Source organism: Vicugna pacos, chromosome 9 (assembly GCF_048564905.1).
Source record: "Vicugna pacos chromosome 9, VicPac4, whole genome shotgun sequence".
NCBI lineage: Eukaryota > Metazoa > Chordata > Mammalia > Artiodactyla > Camelidae > Vicugna > Vicugna pacos.
In genome coordinates, this window is record NC_132995.1 from 63,554,894 (window position 1) to 63,580,389 (window position 25,496).

Below are 25,496 nucleotides of genomic sequence, written 5' to 3' on the forward strand. Positions count from 1 at the left end.
AAATCCATGACAGCGTCTAAGAAAAAAAGATTTCTGGTTTGTCCTACTGATGTTAGGTTAGGAGCTTTATCTTTGGAAATGAAATAAAGCATAGTATCGTACAAAGTCTCAGGTGTGATGAAAGCAGAAGAGATTATTTCAGCAATAAAATTTAGCATCGTAAGCTAGATTGGACATATCAGACCGTCCAAAGTGATCTGAGCTCTGAAATCCAGGTGGAGATGCCTTGGACTTAAAGGGGCTTTTGGTTTTTAGTGAGACCAGAGACCAGGGGCACGTACACCCAGACTGTTCATCGAATGGGAACACGGCTCAGAGGAGTAGAAGTGTTTGGAGGGTTGTGGTGGTTCTAGGCTGGGCTCAGGAGACTCGGTAGGTTAGCTGTAACTGAAGCTTAGAATTTGCTGGCTGCCTCTGAATAGGCTTTCTAGTGTGTCTCTCTCTCACTCTTAGGTTCGCCTCTGGGCCTCTGCATGCCCAAGCTTGCCTTTCATCCCTGACAGATAAGTAATGTGCTGGCCACCACTGGCTCTTTAAACCATAGCTGGCTCTCCCATGGCCTTCATCATGGTGCCAGGATGGAGAGAGGAGTTCAGGGCCACCCACTTCTGCCCCAGGTGGCAGGACTAGCCCGGCTTCAGTCATTTCTTTATTTTCCAGGCAATGACCCAGGTAGAGAGATTGTCTCTTTCCTTTGAAGAGAGCTCTAAAGAGCCCTGCCCCCATATGCAAGGGCTTAGGGCTCGCCCTGCTTCTTGTTGGTACCTCCCCCTTGCCCCGTGTGAAGCCTGGATACTTGGAACTGCTAAAATAGGAAGAGATTCAGGTTTTCAACTTTGCCACTACCTTCCCTCAAGCAGGAAAATAAACATGGACTTACCCGTCCTTTGATCAAAAACCAAAGTTTAAGATTTGCCACGTGATAGAGAGGGCCAGACTCTCAGCACCTGCACTCAGCAGGTGCCGGACTTCCTGTCCCATCTGCCGCGATTTACCCAGCTCAGGCAGCCCTGGGAGCAGAGTCCTAGCAGAGCCCAGGCCTCCCCTGATGGAGGATAAGTGAAATGGCAGGAATATTTTGAGATTTCTAGGTTACTTTGCATTATAACAATAAGAATTAGAACATTAATTTGAAATTGGCTTCAACAACTTGCTGTACACATCTTTTCCACACCAGTACATTCTTAAGCATCCTTGTTTATAAAGAATAACATAAACTAATCTGTACCTTTCTATATATGTGTGTGTACATATATACATGTATAAACTGTATAGTGTACATGTTAATGATTTATTGAAATGTCCCAAATCTTTAATGCAGTTCTCATCCTCTGCATGCCCACAGTTTGTGATCGGGTGACTTGAATGTTGCCTGATGATTCTGCCCACCTGATGTGTTTGGTTGTCTAGGAAGGAGGGTTTTGATGGTATCCTCCTTATCCTCGTGCACAGAAATGCTCAGGGTCCCTATGTGCCTATTGTCCAACCCTCTCTTGTCTCTTGTTCCCTATCTGAGCATGTGGTCCCTCCTTGTTCTCTAACTTCTCTACCCTCTCCCCAAGCTGTGGGACAGCTGTCTTCCTACTAAAGTGTAAAGCAGTATTAAGATCATTACTGCATGTGCGCTAAAAACCCAAGTTTTCTGTTCCCTTGGGACAGAAAATTGCATGTGAGGTGGGATAATCAAGTTTCAATGAGCCATGTCAGTTACACCACAAAGCCAGATCCCAGAATAAAATTCCACAAAATGGAAATAAAACTCAAATTTCTTTAGCATTCTGTAAATAAATCTGGACGTGTTTAACTTTGTACTGGTAATTTTCTGTATATTTGCAATATTTGGGTTAGAAATAAAACAGACTGGACTTTGTTACCTGACCTACCAAAATGACTAGGCTACAGTTTGTTAACATGAAAGCTTTTCCAGTTTTCTAGCCTCAAATATCGAACTCCAGCAACCAGAGAATAAGTCAATTAAAGAGCCAGGACTATGTGTTCATAGTACAAAAGGTATTAGATACTTTATGGGGAAAACTACTCACTTTTTTCTTACTTAGGCTTACAGAAGTCTACCTCCCATGGATATTTGTAAAACCAGCTTTCTTGTTACTCCCTGAAAGTCTAGGTGACCCATCCCACATACCTTCTCAGTTTCGATTGCTGCAGTCTTCCTTCTGGACAAAGCAACATATCATTACTCTCTTCAATTACACGTTCTTGTAGCAGGTTTGACAAATGACAACACTGAGAAGTTTAACTTAAGTATCTTTCCACTTGCCCCTCTTAAGTTTCTCTTGCTGCTCTTACTCATAGTCCTTCCTGATTCGTTTCATTTAAGGATGTTTGAAGAGTTGCAACTTTCCTCTCTTCCAAAATATTTGTCGTAGGAGAGGTTCCTGCCACCCCCTGCCCCGAGGCTTTAGCTAAGCCTGACAACTGCTTCTCAGCTGGCCATCCTGGAAGGTATTTCCATGAATGCTGCTGTCATGGCCTGAAGATGACAAGGCAAAGACCTCATTCTTGAGGAGCCTGCGGTCTGGTCTTGAAGGCCCCCAGGAGATAATCTAAGGTGGTTTTCAGGAATTCTATCTAGCATAGTGTTCTAAGACTTTCTGCAACAGAATCAGTAGGTTGCCTTTTAAAATGCAGATCCCACCAGACCTATTAAATTAGCCTTTCCGATGGACAAGACCTTAGGAATCTGCAATTTTTTATTTGATTCTTTCATACCTTCACTGCAACGAAGAGCTAAGATCGAGAGCCTAGGCCAGTCTCATCAAAGCATAGGTTAAATGGGGTATAAGAGGGGGCCTTCAGAGTTCCCTGGCGTGGGGACTGTTTGGACTCCTAAGGGCCTTGGCTGGGTCAGACAAGAGAAATAGGTCAGAGAGGCCTTTACACAAGTGCTGACATGACACAGTGCAGCCTCTTACCAACCCATCCTAGCTCCTGAACAGCTTCCTGGGCCTGAGGTGTGTCTACTGCTTATCGTGGTCCTCAGCCCCTGTACAGGTTGCAAAAATGAGTTCTGGGTCTCTGTCCCACACAGGCTCCCGGGATCCTATTGACTGTCCCCAGATCGAGGGCTAAAGAGGAAAAATGAGCAAGGAGCTCATTCATTAAACCCCACTCATTTGTTTCCATAAAAAAATAAAGGCGTGGTGGGGATGGAAGGGGGTATGCGGGAACTCTACTTTCCACTCAGCTTTGCTGTGAACGTAAAACATCTCTTAAAAAGTCTCGTGTGTGTGTGTGTGTGTGTGTGTGTGTATTCACAGAGGGGATGCCAGCTTCTGGAGATGAGAAAGTGACAGTATGATGGGAAACCAGATCATTTGGATAGAGTGTACAGAACACACAGAATGATGGCGGTTTGGTGAGCCTCATACAGGATCTTTAGTGTGTAACTAACACCTACTGTGCTCTGGCCACTTTCATATACTTCTGATGTTTTATCCTCAGCACAGTCGTAGGTAGCATCATCATCCCTTGTTTCATAGACCAGGGACCTGAGGTTCAGATTACTCTGATTTCCCCACAGTCACCTAGCAAATGTGTGAGTAGTAGAGCCCAGAGTCACACTCAAGCCCTCTGACCTTATGCCCCTGGCTCTCCTCCCTCCACCACTGCTGCCTTTCACTTCATCTGTACTTCTCTCATAGGCAAGAGAGCTCTGAAAGGGGCAAGCGCTAGCCCGACCTAAAAATAACTTACATCTATCTACACTCTGCTAAGCACTTTGCACAGATTACCTCTTTGAATCCTCACAACAACCCTATGGCTGTTGTCATCTCCATTTTACAGATGAGGAAACAGACCTGAGAGAGCCTGTGATGTGTTAGAAGTCACACAGCCAGTTGGTGATGGAGTCAAAAGTGAACCAGGGGTCCAGCTCCCTCCACTGCTACTGAGGGAGTGGAGAGGATGGGGCCGCCCCCACAGGGTCCAGATGACAAGGCTTTACAACTCAGTGAGGGTGGGAGCGGAGAGGGAGAGACCGGTTAAAGGTGTGCCGGTGAATCAACTAATCCTGGGGCCCCTTCCTTTGGACCTGGACACCCTTGGATGAGCTCGAGGTCAGGAGCCGAGATGTCACCCAATCCTCCCAACAGAAGCTAGAGGGATGGTCTGGGCGGGGAGGGGCTGTTTGAAGCCCAAGTGCTCCCCTCTCTCCCTGGGGCTGTGTGAGAGGTGTCCTCTCATTCCCAAGATAACAGGGCCACCCTGCCCTCCTGCTGTGGCTATTCTGGGCCGCAGTCTGATCCCGCCTCTTCCCCTAGCCCCTGCTTCAGCCCTGCTGGGAGTAGCTCGGTGGGAAAAGGCCAGCCCAGTTACATAACCCTGTGGCTGGGACCCTAGGGAGGCCAGACCGGAGAGCAGGTGCTCACCCCCTCCCTCACCACCAACAGTGAAAATCTTCCTCTGGAGCCCAGCCTCGGGGTGGCCCAGCATGGAGGCAGCCACAGCTCCGGAGGTGGCCCTGGGATCGACCCTGAAGGTGAAGGAAGCCAGCCCAGCCGATGCTGACCGACCCCAGGCCTCACCTCAGCGGGGGGCCGGCAGCGCCACTCCCCAGCTCCTGCCCCCCATAGAAGGTGACCCATGGGGGTGGGGAGAGGGGAGGTCGACCTGTGGGAGTTGGGAGGATATTCTACCGCCTGACTGCACCTCTGTGGTTCTGCAGAACTAAACAGCTTCATGGGATTGGTACTCGGGGTAGAGGAGCATCCTTTGGAGCCCCCACCCCCTTCTTCGGTGGATTCTTGCTTGCTGTTCAAGTGTCTTTGCTGGGTTTTTGCTTTTTACCTGAGAAGTCAGTGAATGGAGTTGTGGCACTTTACAGTGACTTATAGTGATAGGTTTATATTATTACCTTTTAAAAATGTCTTGTCACAGGGACTAGGAGGACCTGATATACTAAGGCCAGTCAGAAAGGGAATGAGGGATGAGAAGAAGGAAATGAAAAGCTTCTAGCCACTGAGAGGCTAAGTGGTGAACAGTATGTGACACTCTGTGTCACCCTCAGCAGTGCCATGGGTCCGGGACCAACCCCAAAACCCCCACCCCAGGAAATGTCAGCCTCTCCAAGTCTGAGCTCCATGGAAGCAGAGCCCCTTGGGGAGAAGCATTTGGCTTCTCCTCTGTGGTCCCTGTGAGCCTCTGAGTAAAGAGACATTTTCAAGCTTGGAGGTGGTGGGTGCCCCTTCCAGCCCCAGGTTTCCCTGCCAGCAGCCTTGCCACCCACCCCAAAAACTGCCCCTGGCTGGGGCCTCCATAGCTAAGAGCTCTGGGACATTCAGCTGGGGTGTCTCCCACTGCACCTGGCCCAGCCAACGGAGGTGGAAGGCAGGAGCCCAGCTTTTCCCTTCTCCCAACTGGTAATTGGGGCTGCATGAAACATTTAAAACAGTTCCCTGCACAAAGTCCCCTTGACTTCTGGTCCCTTGACCTCTTCAATGCAGAAGTTGCAAAGACCACAAACAAGGCACCATGGAATCCCAGGGTCAGGAGAGACAGAAGGAGAAGACAAGATCTAGATTCAATTCCCAGTGCTGCTCCAGCAGCTCCGTGACCTTGGCCAAGCCCAGTTTCAATTTCCTGTCTGTAAAATGGTGACTAACAATATCTACCTGGTAGGGTACTTGAAAGGATTGTTGAGATAATCCAAAGTGCCTTGGAAGAGGCCAAACCAAGATGTGAATAGATAATAAAATATTTCCCAGTCAGGGGTGAAGACTGAGTTCTACCTGCAAATAGAGTTCTGCAGGGTGTGCTTGTTGCTTCTTATCATCCTAATGGAAGATGTTAAGTTTTCAGAAGCTGTCTGAATGTCAAGCGCAGAGAGCTGGCTGAGTTTGCCCCACTGAACAGTAAGTAAAGGGAGCAGAAGTTATTGGGAACATATCAGGCTGGGATGATCTTGAGGCAGAAAAGCAGTTTCTTTCCCTGACGGTCCAGGGAATAAAACATAAGTCACAGGCAGAGAGAGAATGAGAACCGGGATGACCCCCTGACTGCTCGTCTCCACGAAACCCTGGGGGAGGGCACTCGCCTCTCCCACACTCCTCCCTCTGGTCACAGGGTGAGTGCTGTGGACAGTCGGCCCCTGACAGCGCCTGGCGGGGCCCACAAGGGCAGCCTGAAGAGCCCTGTTCTCATGCATGGTGGCTCTGCACTGCGGGCTCAGGGGCACCAGCATTTAGAGGCTCAACCCAGCAGCATCCCAGAGGTCGCTGGCAGTGAGGACCCCTTGTGACACTCTGCATAGTGTATTCGCACCTGTTATCCAGTTGGAAAAAGAAGACATGGATTCGAGCCCTAGCTCTATCCTGTGACTATAGGCAAGGCAATTCACCCCTCTGGACTTCCATTTTTTCATCTGTAAATTGAGGGGTTGAACTAAATCAGGGTTCTTAACCTTTTAATAGATTCAGACCCCTAGGAAAATCTGATGAAATCTGTGGACTCTTGCCCCAAGGAAAATACTCAGCAAAATTCAGGGAGTTCACAGAATCACTGAAGCCCATTCAGAGGTCTTCAGGGTGCCATGGCACAGGCCCCCAAGCCAGCGCCCCCAAGCGAGCACCAAGAACTTTTCCTTCCTTGTAACTCCTCCTCTTCCTTAGAGGGAGCTCTATGGGACCTAGAGAGCCCTTGCAGTGAGCAGGTAAGCAGATGTGAAATAGAGCAAGCATCAGAAGCAGAAATTAATTTGCAGTGTCAAAACAAACTGCAACTGGCCAACACTATCTGAGCTGTTAGTCAAGAAAGCCCGCTCCACGGCTAAATAAGCAGAAGTAGGTGGCCAGCACTGGGAAACCATCCTCTGTCACCCTCAGCACTACTCAGAGAAACAGTGTCCCAGAGGCAATGCTGGGCAGGGGCCAGAGGAGAGCTTCTGCAATAGTGAGAGGCTGGGGGACAGGCTGCCCCCTGACATGGAGAAGACGAGACCCTGAGACCCAGAGGGAGAGCCCATCTCTGCTGATTCAGCACAATTGCTCCGCCTGACCATGTGTCCTCTTTCAGTCTGGACTATTCTGTCTCCTAAGCTTGCAATGCTGAGTCCCATGCCTGAAAATAACCTTCCTCCCACCCTCCTTCCCTTCCTATCTTCCTTCTTCCTTCTACAAATAGTTATTTTGTGTCTATTATGTGCCAAGCACTGATACAAAAATGAACAAAATAGGCACAAACAACTTCCCTCTTGGAGATTACATTCTAGTGTAAAAAGATAATAAATAAATAAGCAAATAAAATATATAAAATACCAGATAGTGCTAATGCTGAAAAGTAAAGCAGAGAAAGAAAGTGTTAGGGGTGGCAAGCATGTTTGTTGATTTAAACAGGATATTCAGTGAAGGTCTCGTTTAATAAGGTGATTTGAGCAGCAACTTAGAGGAGATGAGAGAGCAATGCGTGCAGGTATTTGGGGGGAAGGTTTTCCATGTACTGACAACAGTAAGTGCAAAGGCCCTGAGGCAGGAGTGTGCCTTATGGATTGGGGCCACTGTGACTGTAGCAGAATGAGGGAGAGAATAGCAGGTTTGGTGTCAAAGAGGTAGCAGAGCCATTGTGAACACTGGTTCAACTCTGAGACCAATGGGTAGCCAGTACAGAGTCTTAGGTGAGAACTGACATGATTAGGTATAGGTTTTAAGACTTTTCTGACTGCTTAGTTAACAATAGGCTATAGGCAGGCCTTAGACACTAGCAAGACTGTCAACTCAGAATAAGGATGCAGGAGAAAGTATGGAAGTTTTAGAAGAGGAGGGTGTGCAACAGTCCCCCAGGAAAACAGGAAATTGAATGAACTAGAATGGCCAAGGTCAATTTGGAAGTAGCGGCCATCAATTTAAAGTCAGCATAGTTTTGTGTTTTTCCCCAGTTATGTTTGGCTGTGAGGATGCAGGCTCTGAGTGGGTGGAAAGTATTTAGCTGGGGTTGGGTATTGCTAGGAGGATGCAATGAAATAGAAAAGGATTAAAGGATTTGAGTGGGTATGCAAGGGAGTGAGTATAATGACGACCATGGAATCTAAGTTGGGTGGGAAAAAAAGTGTTAAGATGAGAGAGGGTGATAGAGAGTGAACAAGTGGGAGGATAATGGATCAGAGGTCTCAGTGCGCTGAAGGGTCACTGCTGGAGGAGCACTAGAAGGGGCAAGCTGGAGGGATAGAGACTGTCTGTCAGGGCAAGCTAGCTGGTGAAACAAACAGGCCTCAGAGTCTAAGGCTCAAATACAACAAATGTTTATTTCCTACTAGCAAAACAACCGAAAGCAAGTGTTCCTACTCAGTGGCTAGTTCTCTGCACTAACCGAGGGCTCCGGGTCTCCTCCATCTCATGGCTCCGCCATGCCTTCGGGCCCCATGACCATCTGCATACAGCTAGCAGAGGGGAAACTGAGAACTTACTTATTAAAACCCGTGGCTCAGAAGTCTCACTGGCAAGAACTAGTCTCATCGTCACAGAGCAAGGGGGACAGCCCCTTCTCAGAGAGGACTATACTACAGAAGAGGCTATGGGTAGACATTTCTGTAGGCAGTTAGACATCTCTGTCATGGAGGTGGTGCTGAGAGAGTGGGATGCTTGAAATTCAGATTCTAGAGGGGCTGCAGTTATTGGTGTAGAGAATGACCAGAGGAACCAGGGGCTGAGGCAGGGGAGGACAAAAGTCACTAGAGGACTGGCGGGCAAGGATGTGAGAGGCCCTGCAGGTACAGGAAGGATGGGTGTTGAGATCACCAGGAATCATGACTGGAGCAGTGCTGGGTGAGTGACACAGAGCTAGGGCCAAAGTCAGCAGCATGAGGGGGAGACTGCCACAAGGGGAGGGGAGCTGGGGTCTTCTCCTCAGAGACCTGTTGCTTAGTTCTGTCCTTTTATTTTTTTGTTTTTTGACCTTAGTTTCATGGTCTTCAAGGAGGTGACACTCTTGTCTTTCAAAAGGTGCTTTTGAAGTCACCACACTTCTGTCCATCACACTCCTCCAGACAGGTTTCTGATAAGGTCAAGGCCACACCCTACATGTCTACTAATGTTTCTAAGTGAAGAAATGCTGGTACTTTTTGGATCCCTGGAAATTCCTTGGTTTTTTGTTTTTTGTTTTTTGTTTTGAAAGCTATAGCTCACTTTGCCTTTGCCCTCTTTTGGTAACCACTCACCCACACAGGCCTGTGCACGTGTGTGCGTGCACACACACGTACTTGCATTTTTACACACTCTCACATACATGCACGCACACACACAGACTCTTTGAAGGTGTCTGTCTTGTTCACTCTCCCGGCCATAATTAATAACATCAATCTGAACTACACAGTTCTTGGGGAATCTCTGGAGGAAAGTCTTCAGCCATGTGAAACCAAGTTATGAGGGGATATGAACAATTATTTCCCATGAGCGGAGAATAAGGAAATGGGTATAAAGTTCAGCAGAATGAAATCAGGGTAGAATTGGAGGGATTTTCTAATCAAGAGGAGCTGAGGTCTCTGAGCTTTAAGTAGTCTCCTTCTCCACTAATTTTTAAGAAAGAATTAGACAGGGTCTCTGTCTGAAAGAAATTCAGTGCTGAGAGCAGCACAGCTCAGAAGCCAATGGCTCTCAAAAGACTTTCCGAATGCCTTTTCCCTAAGACTCTGTGAAGGAGAAGACCAAGTGGCAGCTGTCACAGACTTGGTCTTAGAAAACCGAGGTTCTGCTTTAGGGCTCCAGTCTGGTTCACATCCCTCCTGGCGTCTGAGGAGGAGAAAGACCTTGGGCGCCAGGGAAAGCCATGCTTCTCCAAGGTCAGTACAATTAACGCCTCACTTGACTGCGGATGTGTGGAAAGAGATGCCCTACATGAGCCCTCCAATTATCATTCTTAGCAAAGGGTCAGATGGCTCTTGTTTGCTGGGCAGACCAAAGGCCTGGCTTGAGCTGAGCAAGAGCTTGCTGCCACCCAGGCACCTGGAGCTGTCACACACTCTTCTGCCACCTCCTGCACTTTGTCAGCGGCTTTGACCTCAAGCTCATCCCACTGGGGGCTGGGAGACTGCTGAGAGCAGAATCCTCTCCTACTGATCCTCAGAGTTGGCGCATTCTAGTAATTAAGTTTGTCCCCTATTGATTCATCTTCTTGTCCAGGAACCCCACTTATACGCAAAGAACTGGCCCAGGAGCCCTCCAGGGAGGAAGAGACCACCATCCTAGCTGTCAGCTTTCTCCTCTGTCTCTCTGTCCCTGCTGGGATCCCCTCTGGATCTCAGGACCAGCCTAATTCCCCCATGTTAGCTTATGTTCCAAATAAACTTATTTCTTCGATTTTTCTCCTTAGTTCAGGTGAAACAATGCTAACCTTTTCCAAGGTCCTTTTCTGAGAAGCATTAAGTGGGAACACACATCAGCATGCACCTACCTGTAGAAGCCCACTTCCTACCTGAGGTCTAACCAGAGCAGCACTCATTTGGCACATCCTCCAGGCGGGACAGCCTGGCTTCCTTTCCTCACCTCAACCTTTTCAATCCTTGAGTGTGTCCCCCTGCCTTCCCTTCTTTGCCTCTTCCCTCCAGGGGTAAGATCACTGCCAGAGCCCAGACTCCAGTGCCCAGTTCCCAGATGGACACTGGAGGGCAGGTAAGTGGACAGATACACTGTCAAGCTCAGAGAATGGTCCTTTAGACATACTTTCAAGATGGGGAGGCAGGAATCCTGGTGCCAGCACAGCTTCACAACCGGCCAGGAGATCTGCAACAAATCTGTTTCTCTCTCCCAGCCCTTTCCTTTCAGTCTTCTTGTTCTGGGTGCTCAGCAAGGTCCTTCATAACTCAGATGTTCTGGAGGCAGAGCAGGGGACAGCAGGGCTGGCTTCTCTCCAGGCCTCTCTCCAGCAAGCGTGAAGGGTCATTTCCCCACCCAGCAGCGGGGGAACCAAGCCCAAGCTGAGGTTTCAACCCTCCTTTTCAATTGCCACCCTCTTTTTTCAGAAAACCCTTAAGTCACATCCGCCTGTTCTCAACACCTTGGTCACTTGCCAAGATGGCCACAGGAGAGGAACACATCACACAACACTTCTTCTGTTCTTCATGCCCCGCCTCCTCCCAAACCGTCAAAGTCGGACAGAGGGACGCCAGACAGGGTTGTTCAGCCGCCTGGGCTCCGTGCTGAGTCTTTGCTGAGCCACTCAGGCAGGACGGCGCTCAGGGCACAGCGGGGCCCCGGGTCACTCAGTGCCTGTCTTGGTCGGGGCAGGGGTGAGGCACAGTCTAAGACAGCACAACCCAGGTTAAAACATAAGTCACAAGGGAAAAAGGAAACTAGGTAAATACAATGGATAGCATGCGCTGAATATTTGTGCTTATATTCATTTTACAAAGGCCAGCTGATGTGAAGATGGTAATGGAGGCAAACTACAGGTGTGATCTAAATAATGGTTTACAAATTGAGGTGTAGGAAGAACTTCTTAGAATCTTCATTTATTCTATTTTAAATTTCATCTTTTAAAATTCTGCATTATGTAATATACATTTTAAACAGTTTAATTTGTAAGTAAGCATACGTATATTGGGGTGAATGTTCAGGAATGTACTTACAGGGAAATAAATATCAAAAAGTCTGGAATCTGCTATCAAGCCGTTGTGCTGTTTGTCACGGTTGTGGACTAGGGTGGAGTTCTTCCAACTGCTGGGAATGAATTGTGGAGAGGGGCCAGGGAGTCGGTGGGATCGAAGTTCTGTCACACTCCACGTAAGACAGCAGCAGCAGGGGACTGTCTTTGCCTGAGAAAGGAGGAGACAGGACCCCCAGAGGGCCAGAAAGTGGAGTAGGTCTCAGCCAGGCCTCCAAGGGACCCCAGGTGGGATGTTTGCATCTCCTCAGCCAAGACTGACCGAGGTATCCCAAGAGGAAATTACATCTGGTCATTTTCCAAACGTTACACTCAGCACTTCCCTGAGCATCTCCTATCTTCATCCTGGGAGCCAATAAAACATAATCTAATCTCTCCTCTCACTGGAACACGCCTGGAAGATCAAGGGGAAGTGAGAAGAGGACCTAATCTTCCCCAGATTCTAATCGTACAAAGTGATCCTCCACAAACTGGAAGACACTGTGCAGGCCCCTGAACAGGGCGGCTCCACAGAGGAAGGGACCCAGACACCAGCTCCCTCTGCAGTGACACCAGTTCTGTTCTTGTGGGTCCAGGGTGTTGCCTCTACCTGCAGAATGTAAAGCTTTCTCCTCGGGGTCTGGCACCAAACTGGGGAGCAGGGCTGACACTTGGAGGTCAGGATTAACATTGAAAGTGGCCTTGATTAAAGGAGTGTCGTTGAGGACAAATGTAGAAAAGGGGTGGAAAGACAAACCACACAGACTGGACTAGCCTGTGCACAAACAGAGAAAAGAAATCTCAGTCAGTGAAAAGTCAATGGATGAGAGTTACAAAGTAGGAGAAGCAGGCGTCAGGCTTGCACTTCAGTGTTCTTTCTGCCACCACTTTAACGCTCTCTAGAGGAGCCTTCAGCCAGTTGCTCATCCCTAAATCCCAGCTAGACAGTGGGAGCGATCTTCCCATCCCCTGAGAAAGGGCTTAGTTTGCTGTTGCCTGGGTCACCTGCCCAGGGAGCATGGCTGGATGCAGCACCCACTTCCTCTGAGTGCTACTCTTCCCCCTACAGGAGGCTCACCATCCCCTGCTCTCTCTTTCCATCACTCAGAGCACCCCAAGATCTGGCTCCCCCAGGCCCTGAGGCAGACCTACATCCGGAAGGTTGGAGACACTGTGAACCTACTAATCCCATTCCAGGTGATGATGCCACACTCCATGCTGAGTCCACGGGTGGGACCAGGCCAGGGTTTTGATTTGGAAATAGAAACCAAGAGTCCTGCTAGCAGTAGGACAGTCACCCTAGCTTTGAATGGAAGGGGCATGTCACCAGAAGTTTGAGGCCAAATGGCCCTTCCATCAGCTCTCCCGAGGGGGGTTTGGGTTGGGTCAGGTCTGGTCATGGGTCAGGTCATGCCCCATGTGATGACTTGAGGCTAACCCACGCCCTTCGGTCAGCAGAGGTCTGGGAGCTCTCAGTTTTGAGGGCTCTCGGGAGCTTGGGCAGCTATTGTTAGTCCCAGCTTCCCTGGGTGTCCATGACCCAGACTCTCAGTGGGAGACTCAAAGCCGTCCCCCTTTCCCATGGTCCTGAGGCTGTTGCTGAGAGATGGGAGTCCCCTGGGACAGTCCACCAACCTCTCACTCAAGGAATTTGCAGCTGTGTATCAAGTCACCATGTGGACCTGATGGATCTGACCCCTCCCGCAACCAAGAGGGGCAAGAGGCCTCTGGGGGCCATTCACAGCCTTCTTTCCATTTCTCAGGGTAGACCCAAACCTCGAGCCATCTGGACACATGATGGCTGCGCCTTGGACACCAGTCGTGTGAGTGTGCGGAATGGGGACCATGACTCCATCCTCTTCATCCGAGAGGCCCAGCGTGCCGACTCGGGTCGCTACCAGCTCAGTGTGCAGCTGGGCAGGCTGGAGGCCACTGCCACCATTGACATCCCGGTGATCGGTACAGTCAGGGGAATGGGAGATGGGTTGGTTCTCAGGGGCTCCCTCTCCAGCCTGAGGAGGAGCCAGCACATAGAGCTGGGAAAGTGGGGCTGTGGGATGCAGTGGTGGGTGAAGGGTGGGGTGGCTGAGCAGAAGAGGAGGGACCCTCCTGGAGTGATGTCCTCAAGTCTGCTGGCATTCTTGGCCCTTTCAGAGAGGCCGGGCCCTCCTCAGAGTATCAAGCTGGTGGATGTCTGGGGCTCCAGCGCTGCCCTGGAGTGGACACCACCCCGAGACACGGGCAACGCGGCACTCCTAGGATACACGGTGCAGAAGGCTGACACTAAGTCTGGGATGAGGCCCAGCTGGGAGGAAGGGGAAGACGGACAGCACGTTCTGGAATGGGGTTCTGGGATCTGCACTGGGTGGGCTGAGCTGGAGTGAATTCACAAAACTAGGGTGTCATTCAAGGCATCTTCTCGGGACCCCACAGCTGTGGTTCACGGTGCAGGAGCGCTGTCACCGCACCAGCTGCACAGTCTCCAACCTCATCGTCGGCAACTCCTATGCTTTTCGAGTCTTTGCTGAGAACCCGTGTGGGCTCAGTGAGACAGCCCCTATCGCTGCCGACCTGGCCCACATCCAGAAAGCAGGTAAGACACTGTGACTTGGAGCCGGGAAGAGTTAAGGGTGCAGAGGTGAAGAGGGATGGGGCGCTCAGGCACTACGGCAAGGCCCTATTTGGCCCCCTCAGCTACCGTTCACAAGACCAAGGGTTTTGCTCAGCGAGATTTCTCTGAAGCCCAGAAGTTCACCCAGCCTCTGGCGGACTGCACTACAGTCATTGGCTACGACACCCAGCTCTTCTGCTGCGTCCGCGCCTCGCCCAAGGTGAGCAGGGAGGTCTGTGGGTGGCTGTGCTGTGCTGCTTTCTGCTCCTGCTCTAACCTTCGCTGTGTCCAAGGAGATTCTAACCAAAACATTTGTTCCTGTCCCCATCATCTGCCTCTTCCACATCAAGTTTCATCAGAACACTCAGGGCACTGGAGTCCAAGACAGGCTGATGTGGAGAATATTTCCAGTTTTCCTTGAAGTGTTTGTGCCTTGTATATGGAGATGTCACTTTCTGACCTGCTGGCAATTGGGCATGAGCTTCAAAATTGTTTCTCTGGCAGGGGTGATGGAGTCCTGTTGGTTTCTCCTTGCTCACCCCCAATGCTCATCTGATCAGGGTGACTGTGCACATGCTAGCTGCCTGGAGTTTAGCCTTTGGCCACAACCCGACTTACAATCTATTGTTTTATTATGTTTACAATCTAGGCTCTGTCCTCCACACATGGCATAAAACACCATGAATACCTTCACCAAGTACCTGTTGTGTATTAGTCTTGGGCCAGACCACAGGGAGCTAACATCTCAGAAAGGGTATTAATAAGCCCACTCTATAATCTACTTTCTAACCAGAGGGGACAGGAGTGACTCCTGAGCCAAGGGTGGGGATAGACTATCAGTGATTCAACAATGTATATATGAAAAAGAGGAGGTTCTGACACCCAGCGCTTCTGGTCCATGAAGGGTCTGCTTGAGCAGGATGGAACAGAAGAAACACCCTTTTTCTAGTCAGGAATACCTGATGAACAAGGCAAGGTCTCTTTTCAACCAAGAGAAGGAGCTTGGGAGGCTGCTAAGATACCGGCAGGAAAACCCCTTCGCAAACGTCAGGGATAGGGAGCTTTCCAGAAGGCTGTTACCTCTCCCAGATCCCTGTACCATCTGTTCTTAAATCACCCTGCTCCTACTGTTCCCCTGGCCAGTGTGTCCCCAAGCCTTGAAGGCAAAGAGTCCCAGAGACTGAGCACAGAGAGAACAATTGGTTCTTACCACCCCTTGCTGCCCCCTCACCTTATCTTCCAGCCGAAGATCATCTGGCTGAAGAACAAGATGGATATTCAAGGCAACCCCAAGCACAGAGCCCTCACCCACCTGGGAATCTGCTCCCTAGAAATCCGCAAGCCTGTTCCCTTTGACGGGGGCATCTGCACGTGCAAGGCGGTTAATCCCCTGGGGGAGGCGTCCGTGGACTGTCGGGTAGATGTGAAAGGTAAGGGCAGAATTCACACTTTAGGGTGCATCACCTCCTCCCTCCATAGGTGGAAAAGTGGAGAGCAGAGACACAAGCCTATAGGGAGGAGGGCTCGGCTCGCTTCCCCCTTCAGGCCTTCTCATCACTGTCATCATCAGGATATATTTGAGGAGCTGTCTTTATCCACTATCTCATTTTTCACCATCATCATTCTTAATATAGGAAGAATTGCTTTCTGTTCTTCAAAGGAGAAACCTGAAGCACAGAGAGGTAATCAATCAGTTTACTGGAGATTTCCAGTGTTGGTTAATTGAGGAGCTGGTACTACGATGAAAATAGGCCAAGTCTCCTGGACCTCACCTGGATCGTTTTTCTTTAATCTATACAATCTTCTGACTCAGTCCAGGAGGGCTATAGCTCTTTGTTGGGCTTTAAAGCAAACTAGAGGACTTCCTGTCTCTGATTTGTTAAGAGGGACTATTGCACATCCTCTCTACCTCTTTTAAAGTATTCATTCATTTATCCATTCTTGTCACCTTGCTTAGATCTCCATCATTGCATTTAGCATATTATTTTATAGGTATCTATTTACTGATCTGTTTTCCCATAAACTGTGAGGATTTCAAGGGCAGGGACCATCTTTTTCGCCTTTGTCCCCCAGTGTCGAGCCCAATTTCGGACACACAGTGGGCATTCTCTAAGTATGTGTAGTATGAATCAGGAATGATTGGCCATTACAAGTCCTATTCTTCTCTATGCATAGACTAATTAGCACCATGGACTCCCGAAAAACCTGGAAGTATATCCCTTCCCAATGCTCCAAAAGAAGGTTTCCCAGAGATTTTAACAGTGAAAAATGTCTAAATTCTTGCAGCTCCTAACTGAGGCACCATAAGAGGACATGGGCAATTCTGAGGAAGGTAAGGAAAGAGGGACAAGGGGTATGAATGGAGTATTTCATGTTTAGGGCTAGTGTTGTTGAATCTGGGACAGATAATCTATTCCTGAGCCTTTCAATCATACACTCACTGGTGACCGCTTTTCTTTCAATCACTTTTGTTGGTAAGCTAATACTAGCATCCCTGTGGAGGGAATTTACTAAAAACGAGGTCTAATTTTGTCACATCCTCTGTCTATCTGTACTCCTCAAATTGATGGTAGGAATTAAATCTAATGGCCCTCTGAAAAGTGGCAGTATCTACCTAACTGTAAGGGGGTTTGTGGGAGGCAGGTGGGTAGGTGCTATAAGAAAAGGTGTCAAGGAAACAATCAGGAGTGGAGGATGGCTGACAGTCACCCCTACTGCATGGTGACAGCATGGAAAAGGAGGGAGGAAGATGCTCCTGTCAATTAAGTGTTTCTACTTCAGTATCTTAAGCATGGTGAAAAACAGATTAGTTTGCTTGCTTTTACTTTGAAGTTTCTGGATTCCTTTCCTTTCCAAGAGAAGAAAACCACCACTATCATTATATGTCAATAATAATCGAACATGTGGGTATGTGGTCTGAAGTAGCACATTATTGGCAAAGGGCCTTTCAGATCATCATTTAGCATTTGATAACTCCTTCAGATTCTAAATCATTCACAGTAGAAATGTTGTGTACAAACTGGTGAGTGATATGAAAAGGAGGCTCATGAGAGAATTGGAGAGAACTGGTTCCCAACGTCTCCTCTGACTTGCAGCTTCCGGTTGATAAAAACCAAGAATGAATTCCATCCCAGAAAACATTTACTTAAGCCTCTCACTGATACAGAGCAAATGAAAACCCTAAGGGATGCATTAAAAGTACAGGCTTCTCAGGAGAGCTCTCCCTGCCAGTTGGCTTGCAAAGCCAGTTCTCTCGCCATCTCTCCATTCCCTCTCTGCGTTAAGGTTAAGGTTAATGTTAATGTCATGTTGTTTTGGTGTTAGCCTTGTTAGTGTTAGTTGCCCTCTTATGTCTCTCCCAGCCAGTGCCAGCCACTAAGCCGGGTAAATTCAGAGCACAGGACCGAGGGACTGTGAAAGGGGGTTGCCTCTGCATCCTGGATGTGCTCTGGCTGTTTGCTGTTACGGTCACAACATCCCCTCTCTTTTCTGTGCCTCCAGGAAGCCTGACTGTGGTGAGATTGTGTTCTTAAGGAGCTCCAGCACAGTGTCTGGTTTGCACTAATCTAAATAAAGGTGCGACTCCTCAGTGCATAAGTGTCCATCTGTTTGAGCCTTTCCATATGGAAAACCATTGAGAAAGCTGGAATCCTTTAGCCAGATCGTATGGAATCTGCATACCCCCAGACTCTCCTTTCTCTTCCCATATCCACCTTCTCTTTCACAGAGGTTTCTAACACTGTCCTTTTCTCTGGACAGTCTATGACAACTCTATACAGTACCAGGTGCTCAAAGCAGTGCTGAAGATGACTTGTTCTCTTCCTCTCTGTGCTTTCCAGTTTAAGTTGGAAAACAGAATGCACATCTATCACACAGACACAGACAGCAGGACATAAATGTACATATAACTAATTAAAGGCAGAGCACTAAGATGTGAGGGCTGGGAGATACTGAAGAAACTGGAGCAGAGTCTCATTAAACCCTGAGGAAAGAATAAAGGGGAGGTGCTCTTGCTTACACTTTTCATTCTTCTAACAAACAAGATATTGAAGGTATCCTGTGATGGAGTTTGCAAAAGATAGTGACAATTCCTCCCATCCCAATATGGGCATGGTATTCTTCTTCCCAACAAGAATTGGAGCCTGTTTCTCCTCCCCTTGAATCTGGGCTGACCATGTGACCTGCTTTGACCACAAGAATATAGTGGAGGTTATGCTATGGCAGTTCTGGGGCTAAATCTTAAGACGTCTTGTAGTTTCTACTTTTGCTTTTGGAAGTCAGCTCCCCTGTACAGAATCTCAGGATAGATTACTGAATTATGGGAGGCTGCCTGGAGGACAACTAAGCATCCCAGCTGACAGCCAGCACCACAGCCCTAGACATGTGTGGCCACCTTGGACCCCTCAGCCCTAGTGAGGCTCAATCTACTCCTCGTGTAGAGACAGGTTATTCTTGCACAGCCCTGCCCAAATGGTAAGATCATGAGATGAATATTTGCTGTTGCTTCAAGCCACTAAATATTGCGTAACTGAAACAGCTTTCTAGGCATCACTGAACATCAGGCTTTTAATCTTCGTTTTACAAATGAGTAACTTCAAGCTTATAAACTGTTCCAAGTCATGTATCTGGAGAGCTGAAGTTCTAGGATTTGAACCAGGTCTGTTTGACGTCAAGCCTTCCTTACTTCCTCCCATCTCTTCTACCCAGTGACTCCACTGCATGGGTCTGAATTGGAATTATGGGTTTAAGAAAGAAAAGATTTCTAGGTGGTAGTAAATATTAGGAGAGGTTTTGAGGAGGAAGGGGATATGTTTGGCTGAGTGTGAAGAGCTTTTCTTTTCAGACCAAAGGTCTATTTTCAGTTGACGCCAAGCATCTATGTATTCCAGCCTTTCTCAACCAGAGTTCTATGAGAATTATGAGAATCCCAATGTACCCAGCATTCATTGTATGTCATAAATCAACTTCTTCCTGTGCACCTAGAATGTTACTAGTTGCATAGCATCCTTGGAAAAATTGAGAAAATAGTCACACAAATCATTTGTAGGGTCTAATGCACTTGTGGAATCCCTGCTGAAAATGTTGAGAGGGAGGTTGGGGGCTGGGGGCAGAGTCCAGAGCCAGCCAGTCATGTACACAATGACTAAGAGGCCTCCCTCCAGCTGAAACAGGGCATAGGTCAGGAAGGAGTGAAATACTCCCAGCTATGCTGTCCCAAGGATCAGTCAGACTCTGGTCTCAAGCCACAGTCCCATGCCTCAGCTGTTTGTTGAAGTGCTCAAGGGCCATCTCTTAAAGTTCTTATATTCTCAGCCTTCATGGTGAATGAGTAAAATCTTCACATTGAACAAGACCTCCAGTCACAGGTAATCCTTCTGCATTCAAGGAGAACTGCACTGGAATCCTTAATTTTTTCATTTATGCAGGCAATACTACATTCAAAGTACCTTCTGAACTAAGGCTTACCCTGTGCGGGAGGGTGGGGCCAGGGTGGAGGGGTGTAATTTCTTCATTAATTCATTTCTTCACTATTTATGCAAAATCTTAAACACCTATTCATACATATTATTTTGGAGTTGAACTGGGGGAAACAGATATTTCCCAGGTTAGTGGCCTTACGCTGAGTGAAGAATTCTTGTGCCTGAAATCTATATACTCTGGCTTTGTTGTCATTCTGCTGGAGGAGAAAGTAGATGCCTTTTTCTTTGTACTGCAACAGCTTTCAAAATCATAACTTGGCAATAGAAAATTGGAGATGAGTTTCTTTAGGAGAAACGATCTTCCAATTTGCTAAAACTGCCTCCTTCGCTTACCTGAAGGTGGATGAAGACTCTCCCTTCTCAGGCTGCTCCTAGGGGAAGGAAGAATGTGGTTAACGAACAGCTTCTTTCTCTCTGATCGCCAATTTGCCACTACCTGCCTGGAGAGAGGGAAGCTACTAGCTCTGGTTTTCTCACCTCCAAAGAATCTGAACTCTGCAGGGAACTAAAATTCCACCTTCACAGGGAACCTACAGAAAGAGAGGCAACCCTCTTCTCTCAGCTCTTTCTCACACAAGCCTGCATGTTCTGGGCCTCCCCATCTTATCACACCACTAAATCCCAAGGTTCCTTTGCTTCTTGTGGTATTTATTACAATTAACATCTCACTCCTCCGAACTACACTACCCGGCAACTTCACAACTAAAAACTAGGAAGTAAACAAAAAGCTTATAAAAAGTCAAAATAATGGTCATAAAGTCAGGAGACTAAAAGCTCAGGCTCTTTGTTTATGGGAAAGCTCGTCAACCATTCTTTTAGGGCCTTTTAACTTAAAATCTCTAGAACATTTCTAAGTTCTGTTAACTGGTGGCCCAGTCTATTCACAGGCAACCCCTGGAAACAACAAAGAAAATCCCTAATAAATAGGTTTAAGCTTTTTATAAACACAGCTTTTAGTTTAGAGGAAGCAAGTCCCAAACACTACCCTCAAAAGCCCTTAAGGCACACAGTATAAAACCTGATGTTCATAATTATGCTCCTAACACATACTGTGACTGTCATGATCCACTGAGATAAGCGAGGGGTCAAAGATAAGCCCAGAGAGGTCAAATATATACAATATGTTTGTCAACAGAGGAGCCACGGTTGAATTTGAACCCAAATTTCCCTGTCTGAAAAGCCCGTTGTTTTCTTCACACCTCGGGTGCCTCAAGTTCCAAATGTTCTTGCCTAAAAAGCCGATGGAAGATGCACTTCTTAGAGAACCTCAATATACTTAAAATATGAATGTTCAATTGCTTCCGAAATTTTGGAAAAATCAGAACTGAGGAATCCGGCAGATCTGCTTCCAAAAGGAGTGAGCCCAAGGAAACGTCTTTTCTCAGACAGAGCGTTCGTTTTAGGGCGGACGGCCGTGAGAGGCGTCAAAGGAGGGGGCGCAGCAGAGGGGGTGGCAGGGCGCGAAGCCCTCACTCATTGGCCCATTATCTCGCGCGCCGCCGCGAGGCCCCGCCCCTCAAGGTCTCCCGGGCACGCGCGCGCGCTCGCGGCCTCCCCCTGCAGCCCTCCGGATGGCGCCCACCTTCAGACTTCCGGCCAGCTGCCCCCCACGCCGCTCCGCCCCACGAGGGCGGGGAATGCTGACCCCCACCAATCATTGAGCGTGTATGGTAAGATGGGCGGGGCTTGGGATATTCGAAAGGCGCCCCGCCCCCTCGAAGCTGATTCCCGGGACTAGATTGTAGGAGGAAAGCATCTTCCGCGAGAGGTGAGTCGGCTAGGAAAGTGCAAACTGAAGGTGGGCTGGGGTGTGATGTGGCTGTAGTGCCGCGGGGAGTAGAAAGGTGGCTTGGGGAGAGGAAGAACCCGGAGGATGGTGGCCGGGGGGAAGATAGGGCGTGTGGACCACCCCAGCGTGGAGAGGTCCGGTCGCAGGGAGGCGGGGGCGAATGTGCGGAGGGAGAAAGGAGTGCAGGGTAGTTGTCCGAACCTGCCCGCACCTGCCTGCACCTGCCCGCGCCTACGCGCACCTGCCTCGGAGGTGACAGGAGTATTTACACGGGCAGGTGCTACTCCTGGGACGCTTGCTTTACCTCCAGCACGACCCCCAAGCCCTGGCTTGCACCCTGAGTCTAGCTGGGAGGTCTTGGGCAGGATGGAGACCTGAGGAAAGGTATGTTTTCTCTCCAGCTCAGGCCTAAGCAGACTCTTGCTCCTGTGGCTGGAACATGGAGGATTTAGAAGAAGGTAAGGAAACCCTGGAGGAAACAATGAGGCCCTGTGATGGAGAGCGGTGTTAGGGACCCAAGGCTGGCGTTTCTTCTTTCCTTCCTTACAGGTGTAAAGTTTATAGTGGATGAGACCTTGGACTTTGGAGGGCTGTCACCATCTGACAGGTAGTAGACTCTATCCTACTTTCTCCAATGATGCTTGTCTCTAACCCCTTACAGCTGAATTATTGGCCTCAGGCCTGAATTGGTAATTTAGCAAGGTTGGGTGTGCTGGGGCTTCTGGGTGGCTGTTTGACTTGGGCCCCTATTACACTACTGGGAGAGGGGAGGAGGGATAAGCAGGAATGAGATTTCAGGGTGTTAAGAAGAAGGATAAGTGGATTTGCTGCATCTTCATCCTGACATAATTTCCAATGTCAGTAAGTGCTGAAGGCCTCGTAGAACCAGGTGTTTCATCACTTAGATCTCACAGCCAGCATGGGCATCAGGGTTTGGGGGTGTGTCCCTGGCTCTGTTGTCTGGGTTTTGCCCAGTCTCCCTTGCACAGTCTCCTGTTCCTTTCCATGTGGGCATGGTGCCTGGTTTGTTTTCTGTCTCAGTCGAGAGGAAGAAGATACAGCAGTGCTGGTGACTCCAGAGAAACCCCTCCGACGAGGCCTCTCCCATCGAAGTAACCCAAATGCAGTGGCCCCCGCCCCCCAGGGTCCGAGACTCAGCTTAGGCCCCCTCAGCCCAGAGAAGCTGGAAGAAATCCTTGACGAGGCCAACCGGCTGGCAGCTCAGCTGGAGAAGTGTGCCCTGCAGGAGCGGGAGAACGCGGGCGAGGGCCCGGGGCTTCGAAGGGTGAAGCCCAGCCCTCGGCGAGAGACCTTTGTGCTCAAGGACAGTCCTGTCCGAGACCTGCTGCCCACTGTGAGCTCCTTGGCCCGGAGCACCCCCTCCCCAAGCAGCCTGACACCCCGACTCCGGAGCAGCGATAGGAAGGGGTCAGTCAGGGCTCTTCGGGCAACACCTGGAAAGAGGCCCTCCAGCGCAAAAAGGGTGAGTTTAGAGGTTTGGGGTTGGATGTGTGTCCCCAGATACAGTGCATGACTCAGTATAGGCATATCGTGGTTTCCTTGTTGATAAAATAGGGATAGTCCAATCCTACCTCATAGAATTGTTGGAATTAAACAAGATACCATAAGCAAAGTACTTACCTCAGCATCTGTGTATAAGCGCTGTAATGTCTATAATAAGCTCTCAATAAATGGCATTGGTGGTGGTGGTGATGATGTTGGCAGCTAACTTCTGCTCTTCCTTACTGGGATCCAGGCAACTCTCCACCTCTATCCCTTAATCAGCCAGCAGAACAGATTCTTTTTCCATCCTAGTCCTTTTTTCTCTTTGTGTTTCAGGAGTCGCCCACTTGCAATCTGTTCCCTGCATCCAAAAGCCCAGCATCTTCTCCTCTTGCCCGATCAACGCCTCCAGTCCGGGGGAAAGCTGGGCCCAGTGGGAGAGCAGCAGCAAGTGCGAAGGCCTGGGCAGCCAAGCTCTGGGTGAATGGGAGGAGGGAGGATGTGGAGCTTCCCTAAAATTCCTCTGCTCCTCTCCACCAGACCCACCTACCCCTGTCAGACCAGTCCTGGCCCTGCAACCTCCTGCCAGCAACACTCAGCGCCCATCTCGGCCACAAGGAGCAACTGCTAAACCTCCCAGTCGACCACCTGGCCCATCAGCCATCCCCAGGCCTGCCAGCAGGATGCCACTCACTGGCCGGAGTGTACCATCCAGCAAAAGTGCCCTTCCTGCAGATTCCCTGTCAACTCGGAAAGGACTTCCAAGACCAAGTGCCGCAGGGCACAGAGGTGAGGAAAATGAATACAAGAAGTCAGGAGGAAGAATACCACACCCTCCCAGAGCTGGTAACAGTGACCTTCTCCACCTTCGTTACAGCTCTGTTTGAAGACGGGGAGACTGAGTTAAGGCGAGAATATGGGCCTTGGCAAAGAGTTTGAGCCTCAGTTTTCAAATACCTTATGTTTTTTAGCTTGGGTGGGAAGAAAGGCACTAATCCCAAACTCACTCTGCCTTCATCGGTGTTTTGTTTTTGTTTTTGTTTTGAGAAAGTCTCTTGAACCTTCTGATAACCATGTCTTTTTTTAAACTCCCATCCAGTTCCTGTTTCTCAGCGACCAAATGTTCCTGTCACTGGTGCTGGTCGCAGCAATCTGCAGCCCCCCAGGAAAGTTGCAGTCCCAGGACCTACCAGGTAAGACAGGTTGAGATGCTGTCTCTCTCTCCCCTGTCATCTGGGCTTCCAAGCTGTTATGCACATCAGTCCCGAATCCTGTGTGGCAAGATAGGGCTGAGGAGGGGAGCCTGGAGGGGTGAGGAGTCCCATTTCTTCCTACCTGGAAGAACTTGAATTCAGCTGGTGACAAATGGGCTTGTGAAAGAGGGCAACTTAAAGCAGTTCCTCCTTCTGTCTCTTTAGGTAAAGAGAGCAGGACAGCAAGCAAGAATTCAGTAGCAAACCACTACAGTCAGTCACTGCCTGGACTCGCCTCTTCTCGGCCTCCTAAGCCCTGTCTTTGGAGGCAGGCCTGACTCCAGCACATTCTGGCCCAGAGATAGGAGGAAGAGCTGCCACCACAACTGGTGCCCCAGGAGTACAAACCATGGGAGATGGGGTGGATTAGGGTTGAGGTGGAGGGAAATCAAAGTCTGAGTTGAAGCAAAATAAGAAAAAGAGGTGTTTAACTTCACCACTCCCAGTGGTGAAGTTAACAACCAGAAAACGAGAACTGCCAGCGAGTGGTTTGTCCTCATCCACCCCCACTCTTGCATCCAACCCCAGAGTTTGATCTTCCCGGGCACCAGTTCAGGGCATGGGTTCACTGGACATTTACATATGAGTGGCCTCTGTAGCTAACCTCCCTGCTCTCCGAGAAGCAGTCCTCCTGAATCACATCCTCTACTGGACTCCGGCCTGTTTGGAGAGGCAGAGGCAGGCATCTGGTCTCCAGAACTTGTTTCCTGTGAATTCTGTGGCTCCTAACAGGCCAGTTTATGATAAGCTTACTTCAATGGTATTCATTTTTCTAAAATAAAATGAATATATTTCTATATTCTCTGTGCATGTGAAAGTAAGTCCTGCTCTAATTTCTAACAAATTTCGAGTAAATGCCTGTATAATTCCAGTGAGTTGAGCCAGGATGGGCTTCCCAGGCAGGGGTCTGACAAGGCCCTTGGGCCTTGAGATTCCAGCTAATTAGCCTATGACTAGCCCCCTTGTTGGCATTAGTTGGGAACAGACTGCCTTTTTCCAGGCATTTCCAGGATTCATGTTATTAGAAGGTCCAGATCAACTTAAGTATAGTTTGATTCACAGTATATGAGGCTATCAAACCAAGGTTTTGGTAAATTATTACTTATCTCCTAAACGTGGGTGTCCTTTCCTGGCAAGAGAATGGAGCCTCCTAGGACCTCCTCAGGATCTTGTCTGCTGTACGGATGGGATGAGGGGGCCCTTGGGTGAGTACCCTGGTGTTTGGCTTTGCTGATCGCCTCAGGCAGAAGGTACCTGAACACCTGACATCGTTA

At 49.0% G+C, this 25,496-nt stretch overlaps 3 protein-coding genes across 8 annotated transcripts in view; 2 read left to right on the top strand and 1 right to left on the bottom strand.

The window, feature by feature from the left end:
* Positions 1–4,450: 4,450 nt before the first annotated feature.
* On the top strand, positions 4,451–17,778 carry MYBPHL (myosin binding protein H like). The gene is made up of 9 exons (XM_072968309.1): positions 4,451–4,595; positions 12,656–12,783; positions 13,350–13,545; positions 13,741–13,879; positions 14,019–14,179; positions 14,281–14,417; positions 15,441–15,627; positions 16,484–16,529; positions 17,699–17,778. Exons 1-8 carry the CDS (start codon positions 4,451–4,453, stop codon positions 16,492–16,494), a joined length of 1,104 nt encoding a protein of 367 aa, XP_072824410.1. The 3' UTR covers positions 16,495–16,529; positions 17,699–17,778.
* CELSR2 (cadherin EGF LAG seven-pass G-type receptor 2) overlaps positions 11,440–25,496 on the bottom strand; it is a 41,075-nt gene continuing 27,018 nt past the window's right edge. The window contains exons 34-37 of one of the 2 annotated variants that reach the window (XR_012075922.1): positions 24,160–24,240; positions 23,108–23,445; positions 20,011–20,048; positions 11,440–11,758 (exon numbers count right to left, since the gene is read on the bottom strand). The gene's annotated coding sequence lies outside the window, so the exon portion shown is untranslated. Of the gene's footprint in view, positions 11,759–18,735; positions 18,923–20,010; positions 20,049–23,107; positions 23,446–24,159; positions 24,241–25,496 lie in introns of those variants that run through there. The other variant, XR_012075923.1, reaches the window with a different exon arrangement.
* PSRC1 (proline and serine rich coiled-coil 1) lies at positions 21,171–25,019 on the top strand. 5 transcript variants are annotated; one of them, XM_072968065.1, is made up of 8 exons: positions 21,171–21,445; positions 21,868–21,924; positions 22,016–22,073; positions 22,508–22,949; positions 23,306–23,449; positions 23,640–23,758; positions 24,069–24,162; positions 24,388–25,019. In XM_072968065.1, the coding sequence occupies exons 2-8, from the start codon at positions 21,906–21,908 to the stop codon at positions 24,421–24,423; spliced, it is 912 nt and encodes a 303-aa protein (XP_072824166.1). In that variant the 5' UTR covers positions 21,171–21,445; positions 21,868–21,905; the 3' UTR covers positions 24,424–25,019. The 5 variants fall into 5 exon arrangements, with proteins under 5 accessions (XP_072824166.1, XP_015099641.1, XP_015099624.1 ...); XM_015244138.3 differs by having other exon boundaries at positions 21,199–21,445; positions 23,306–23,420; positions 23,510–23,758; XM_072968064.1 differs by lacking the exon at positions 21,171–21,445 and adding an exon at positions 21,454–21,475 and having other exon boundaries at positions 23,306–23,420; positions 23,510–23,758.

What these genes read in the sequence shown, in the direction of transcription:
- MYBPHL (XM_072968309.1), top strand. Translation starts at nt 4,451, where the DNA reads ATGGAGGCAGCCACAGCTCCGGAGGTGGCCCTGGGATCGACCCTGAAG. An exon ending in CATTGACATCCCGGTGATCG is followed by an intron (nt 13,546 to 13,740) that starts GTACAGTCAGGG and finishes TGGCCCTTTCAG; the next exon opens with AGAGGCCGGGCCCTCCTCAG. An exon ending in GCGTCCGCGCCTCGCCCAAG is followed by an intron (nt 14,418 to 15,440) that starts GTGAGCAGGGAG and finishes CTTATCTTCCAG; the next exon opens with CCGAAGATCATCTGGCTGAA.
- PSRC1 (XM_015244155.3), top strand. An exon ending in GGCCCTCCAGCGCAAAAAGG is followed by an intron (nt 22,950 to 23,305) that starts GTGAGTTTAGAG and finishes TTTGTGTTTCAG; the next exon opens with GAGTCGCCCACTTGCAATCT. An exon ending in CAGTGGGAGAGCAGCAGCAA is followed by an intron (nt 23,421 to 23,509) that starts GTGCGAAGGCCT and finishes CCTCTCCACCAG; the next exon opens with ACCCACCTACCCCTGTCAGA.